At 35.8% G+C, this 7,142-nt stretch overlaps 1 protein-coding gene across 1 annotated transcript in view; it reads right to left on the reverse strand.

The window, feature by feature from the left end:
• The window catches only part of LOC107594123 (kelch-like protein 29), a 136,166-nt gene that overhangs the window by 85,795 nt on the left and 43,229 nt on the right, over positions 1–7,142 (reverse strand). The window contains exon 4 of the mRNA XM_016284069.1: positions 659–806. Coding sequence (XP_016139555.1) covers positions 659–806 — 148 coding nt within the window. The remainder of the gene's footprint in view (positions 1–658; positions 807–7,142) is intronic.

The following is a 7,142-nucleotide window of genomic DNA, read 5'->3' on the forward strand; positions in this document are numbered from 1 at the left end:
GAGAGAGATAGAGATAGAGATAGAGATAGAGATAGAGATAGAGATAGATAGATAGATAGATAGATAGAAGTGTATTTTGGATGTTTTCTATCCACTTGTCTGAAACTACATGTTTTTGAAAAGCCAAAAATCTCAAAATTTACCAATGCATAAAAGAATTATACATTTTTTTCTTTCGTATACAGTACTGTATTTGTCTTATTGTTTGTAATGTAAATCTTTGTTTATATTTTAACAAAAAAAATTGTTATAAATATTTTAATAGCAAAGATAAATAATGAAGTAAAATGAAATAAAATTAACCTGAAATAAGATTTTGTTCATATCTTCCACCCCTACATTAGCCTAAATGGTCTGTTATTCATTTTCTTTCATGTTTTGTTATCTTATAAGGCTATATTTATAAACAGGGAAGTTAGTTTGGTTGTACTGCTCAGTAACTTGCTAAATAGTTTTAAAAACCAACACGAAAAAGAATCGTGATAAGATTGTGGATTGTGTTCCAGCCTGAAAAAACTCAATATGCTATGATATTTTTCCCATAGCCCATGCCTAATTTGAAGCCACTTCGAGCAATCAATCAATCCATGCATGCATGAAAAGATAACGAACAAGAGGTGTTATCGCAGCGCTGTGGGCTTTGCTTTCAGCTCTTTACCTGTCATATCTTTCTCCCTCATCTGTTTTGCGGGCGGCTCATCCGTGTCCCAGGGCGTGGACTGGTTAATGGGTGTTTGTCCCCACCGGACGCTATTAGCCAGGACCTGGCCCTGAGTCTGCGTGTCTGCCGATGGGTGCCCAGAGACCTGTTTCAACGAGAGGAACATCTCAAGTAAACAGACCAGCCTTTAATTACCGTCTACGTTTCCAATTACAGCCCATTTGCCAGACACTGGTACATCATTTCGCTTTGTTAATATTCCATTCCATTCACTCTTTTAATTACGCCACTGTTCTAGTTTAGAGCTATCAATAATGCAGGAAAATCCAAGGTCGGCCCCCAGCAATTTGACTGGGTGCAAGAAAGTGAGATCTATATAGAGAACATTTTACTAATTAATTCTTATCTGCCTCTCATTGACTGTAAATCAAAGGGCAGGAAAGAAGTTTGCGGGATCGAGGGGGACTTTTAATCACTTCGATAAAAATAGGAACTAAAATCGAATGGAAATGGACATGGACTCATTCTCCTATGGAATCCTACTAGTTTCAACATCCACAATATATAATTTTTCTTAAACACATTAACATGCACTTAATCTACAGTATGATGCTCAACCCAAAGCATTGACTTTGCTGACCAAAAACATTAAAAATGGTTAGTTTCCATGCCATTGTTTAATGAAAGCATGTATTACCATATGAACATTTACTTTTCCCAATATTTACAGAATAAAAATTAAATTAGAAAACAGACACTCAAGACTCAAGAAGCTAACCGGCCAAATATCAGCAGACAGATTAGTTCAATTAAAAAAATTTCTGAATGTAATCTTGCTTGCAATTATGAAATTAACAATAATATTTTATTAAAGATCCCATTAAAGGGTTAGACAAATACAATTTATCAAAGCAAGAAGTTGGAGCTCAACGCATTACATGGATCCGTCACAGACAATGCATTGCACAAGCAAAAATGTTGATTATGCATGCATGCATATATATATATCATTATTTTTTATATTTTCATAAGTACAGGTCAGAATAAGTATGTGGTTTCATTTTTACATAAACATTAGATATTTTACTTGCAATTAATATGCTTTCTGTGTATACAAAATAACTTTTGTAAATTATATTTAATGCGGTCACTAAAATGGGACATCTCGTATGTCAGTGCAATTAAAAAATGACTGTTCTGCACAATAAATGCATTGCACAAGCAAAAATGTTGATTATGCATGCATATATATATATATATATATATATCATTATTTTTTATATTTTCATAAGTACAGGTCAGAATAAGTATGTGGTTTCATTTTTACATAAACATTAGATATTTTACTTGCAATTAATATGCTCTGTGTATACAAAATAACTTTTGTAAATTATATTTAATGCGGTCACTAAAATGGGACATCTCGTATGTCAGTGCAATTAAAAAATGACTGTTCTGCACAATATTTTTGTGTGCCAAAGACAGCACAAAAGCTCTGTTTGTTTGTTTTGGAACAAAGCCTTTAATTCATATTCATCTTTTGTGTCTGCAAAAGATGGATCTTATTATGCCGCTGTCAGAACTCACTGTTCCATAAGCAAGTTGGAGAAGAGAAAAATAAAATAAGTGGCTGAAAATAAGTCCTAAACGTCTTCTTGATTTTATGCTACTTTTATTTCATACGCATTTCAAAACTGTAAATAAAAAGAAGAAAACATAAAAAGATCCCTCTTTAGCATCAAGTGTGGGCGTTGAGTTTGTCAATGCGTTTTTCATTGCCAAGTCTGAAAAAAACATTTCTTTAAATGCGAAAAATGTATTTAGACATTTCATCTACAGAGGAAAACTGAATCACATACATGCCTCATCCCAGTGTGCCTTTACTAAAATGTTTTAAATTTCATCTAAAAGTTCACCTAACAAAAAGAGCAAAATCGCTTCAAACTGTAAACAGTCATAAAGAGCACACATTTAACATACTTTACAAATGTCTGAGAAAGATACAGTTTTTTGTAGCTGCACACTTTTGGTTTTAATTTGACCTTTTGTTCAGCCAGCATTTATTCAACGGCATTTTAAAACACAATTATAATTAGGAAAACAAATTAATAAACATGCAAGGACTTAAAATGTTATGAATGACAGGCGTTCCAATTCTGTAGGAATCTGTGGAATTCAGTGCTGGTCTGTGTATCACCTATCATCTGAATACAATTCAAGTTTAAGCCATTGCTAAGAAGCAAATAAAGAGCCTCACACACTCAAACGGTTCAGAGCAGGTGTGCAGGACAAATGGCATGAGATGAAAGAATAAAGAAAGAAGAAAAGGTCCGCAGACCGCTCTAATATGCAAAGAATACTTATTTATTAACGGCCACATGTTGCAGTGTTAATATATTAGTACTGAAGTATTCTTTGTAAGCTACAGGACTGGGCAGGACCTCGTCATGCTTCATATGAACGCCATTAAAAAAATGATTCAAGCATGTGGAAAGAGCAGAAATCTGAAACTTCCCTACTGACTGCTTCACCTCAGAATAGAGATGCATGTTCATAATCGCTGACAGGAGGGCGAGCAGTAATGAAATTCACCTGCATTCACTAAAACTTGTCAAAAGTTGTATCTGGAATATTCCATGTGAGAACGCTGAATAAATATAACATCATTGAGCTGAAATATGTCAAGTCTATTTTCTCCTTACATTTGGACAGCACTATTGACTCTCATGACGAGTCCGAGTGATGAGAGGAAAACTGGAGCATTTGAAAAACACAACACAACACAAAAAAACTAAACAAAAAGCACAAAACAAAAACAAACTTCTGAAATATTACAACATTATTTTCAAGTCAATTTTGGGGGAACATCAGCACTTTTTAACTGAAATAATTACAATTCTTTGAAACATTACAACATTATTTGTAAACCAATTTTTGGAGGAACATTTGCAGTTTTTAGTTTAAATAAATACATACATACTTTACAAAATTACTTTTTAGCCAATTTTGTCCCCCCCCCCCCAAAAAAAATATTAATATCAATTAAAATAGTTTATTTGTTAATTAAGATTGTTTATTTAAAACATATTTTCATGTTTTTCCTATCGATTGCGGGGTGATATACGGACATCCATAAATCCACCAATTTGTGTTTATAAACTGTTTGTATTATCTGCAGTGACACACACAAAGATTTATCCCCTTTTATGGTATTAGGGCTTATGCTCATTTACTGAGCACTATGAGGAAGACAGCAGAAAATAAAAGCACATCATTTACCTTCTAATAAGACTGACAGGATCATCCAACAAAACCCCCCAGCGGCCCAGTTTCAGGGTTACAAGACTCTTCAACGTCAAATGAGAGTCTACTGTGTGAGCAGCTGACTGTATGTAATCCCTTACATGTTAACCCCAAAATGACACATTTGACCCAGTTCACCAGTCGCTGAAGACGTGGTCAACAGCCAGCGGCTAATCGAGTCTATATCCAGCTGTGTGAGAAAGAGCAAGCATCTAGAGCTGTGGACAAAACGTTACCTGCGGAACAATAAAACCTCCATTTCCAATTATAATTTCCCTCGTGTGCCACGTCAAAAACCTGTGGTATAACACACATCTCTTAGCAATTTAAATGCAGACAACACGGCGCTCATGCCATGATTATGTACGAATATTAGCTGGAGTCCAGAAACAGCTTTTCCACTCTGTCCCCAGGCAAGAGCCACACGTTTAGACTTCCCGGGAAGTAGGTGTTCGTTTACTGAAAGTGACCTGCTGAAGTTTTCAAAGTGCACCAGGAGAGCAAGTGGGATTATGATTCACATGCGCTCATCTGCAGCCATCCTGTGTGCATTCAAACGTGCTTGCCATGTGCCTGCAGGCACAGCCAAACGGCAAATATGAAATTTCTAGGTTCATTTCAGCAGACTTACTAAAATACTTCCATATCTGGATTGGTTTATGCATGAAGAGCATCCATGAGGAAATGTTACACATGCTGCATCTCGCTTTCAAGGTCAGAAGTTCAGAGTGCATGATCAGAATAAAACCAGATGCACAAAATAAAACTGACTGTTTCAGTTTCTTGCAAAAATGTACTATATGAAACATACAGTACTCATGTAAAGCGGCTGTACATGTACAGTAACCTATTTTCCACAAACTAATAAGCAGACACTTTCTATGAAATCTGTAACAGTAAATATTCATATCATATTAACATTCAAAAGTTTAAGATTCAATTTTTTGAAAAATTCATATTTTTATTCAGCAAGGATTCATTAAATTGATCAAAAGTGACAGTAAAGACATTTATAATGTTCTTTAAAAAAATTATATTTCAAATAAACGCTGTTTTTTATTCACCAAATAATTCTGAAAAATAAAATGTATCACCGTTTCCACAAAAATATGAAGCAGCACAACTGTTTTCAACATTGATAATAATCAGAAATGTTTCTTGAGCAGCAAATTAGCATATTAGAATGATTTCTGAAGGATCATGTGACACTGAAGACTGGAGTAATGATGCTGAAAATACAGCTTTGAAATGACATTTAAAAAAATATTTAAATAGAAGAACTTTTGAATGGTATAAAATAAAATAAAAATATATAAAAAAAATAAAATGCAAAATTCAAAAACATTAAAGAATCTTACAGACCCTAAACTTTTGAATATAATAAAATAAAATCTATTTTTAAATCTATTTTTATATAAAGCAAATTATACTTTAAATAAAAAAACAGGGCATGACTTGGTTTGATTTTTATCCTTTGAGAATTAACTGTATTGTAAAAAAAAAATGGATGTTACAAAGCAAAACACAGGCAAGAAATTGTAAGGAAAGGTTAAAAACAGGGCTGTGCGACATTTTCGGATGAAGCAGATGATACAGACATCTCTTCAGAGCGAGGTCTCTTTAAATGGCACGTGTTCGTTACTGTACGAGGGCCTGTCTAACAACGACAGCATGCTTCTGCTCATCCTCCATCCGGCGGTGTGCGCACAGGATCACGGCTCGCAGTCAAATAAGCCATCTCCATTCGAGCGGATGGCTGTCCTCCACAATCCTAATCCGCCAGGCGTTGGACAGCATCGCTCTCCGCCTCTCACAAAGCCAAATACAGCATCCAAACTGTCATGCTCTTATTTGCTATTCCTATCTCTGCTGTCAACACAGAAGCCTCTTTCTCACCCGGCAGAAGCGTTCCCTCCCGTGCCGCCAGCAACCGATGATCCATCATTTGTCAGGACCGTTGCTTTGTGAAGTAAGTTTGCGATTCCTTAAGGCTTGCGGCATCTTTAAAAACATCCTCAGAGATGGGAATCTGCGGTGGTCTCCTGCTGATGGGAACCGAGGCGAGTTTTTATAAGAAAGAAGCTTCCCAAGTGCCATGTCTTGCTCTTGTTGATGGTTCAAAGGCGGAACTCTTGGCCTTCAGTTTGTGCCTTTGGCCGCTGAAAAAGCTTCAGGCTGGAGCGGCTTTTCCTTGAGATGAATTCTGTGAGCATGTGGCTGCAGATGATTTTCAACAGCAAGGAGACGCAGCTCTTAAAAGGGTCACAGCTCTCCAGACCTGCGAGGGACACTGCTATATCTGTGAATGACACCGTGAAAAATACACGGGTCTCAAAGTCAACGGCCCTGTTCTCTGATGTCTGGCTTCATCCAAAAAAACAGAAAAAGCCCCTGAAATCAATTCAGTCAAACTGAATTTTTGAATTTAAGCAGCAAGCCAAGGACAAAATTGGTCATTATACATAACACTGCTATATCTGTGAATGACACCGTGAAAAATACACGGGTCTCAAAGTCAACGGCCCTGTTCTCTGATGTCTGGCTTCATCCAAAAAAACAGAAAAAGCCCCTGAAATCAATTCAGTCAAACTGAATTTTTGAATTTAAGCAGCAAGCCAAGGACAAAATTGGTCATTATACATATAACAAATACATTTCTGTTGAGGAAATCCCAGTTCATCGCGGTTTATTTTTACCTATACAAGCCAAATTGAGGAAAAAATCAAATGCTCCAAACGAACAGCAACATACAAAGAAAAAAAGTCAGTTTATTTAGCTATATTAACTATACTTGATTATATACTTATATACATACACAAACATACATACTCCAAGTCACAATGGACAGATGTCAACATATTACAGTTTTTCTCGATTGCTAAAACACTATAACCAGGCTTTTGAACTAAAAGTTCATAACCATAGCCATAACGCCATTTTTCAAAAAGCACACCCATTTTGCTTAACTATAAACACTATTCCCCTGCTTTAACACATGAGTCAGATTCGGTGAACTGTTACTGCAAAACTCTACACACAAATCCCTATATTTCTCAGTGCTTACACCATGTGGTCATTTAGAAAGCACTAGCATTCAATACTGTTCACTCAAGTCAGCACAGCTTGAGCTCAATTAGCAAACAATTACCCAGGTGGAAACACTAAGAGTCAAAATTGA

The sequence above is a fragment of the Sinocyclocheilus grahami genome, unplaced genomic scaffold, assembly GCF_001515645.1.
Source record: "Sinocyclocheilus grahami isolate Dianchi unplaced genomic scaffold, SAMN03320097.WGS_v1.1 scaffold179.1, whole genome shotgun sequence".
In the NCBI taxonomy this organism is placed as follows: domain Eukaryota; kingdom Metazoa; phylum Chordata; class Actinopteri; order Cypriniformes; family Cyprinidae; genus Sinocyclocheilus; species Sinocyclocheilus grahami.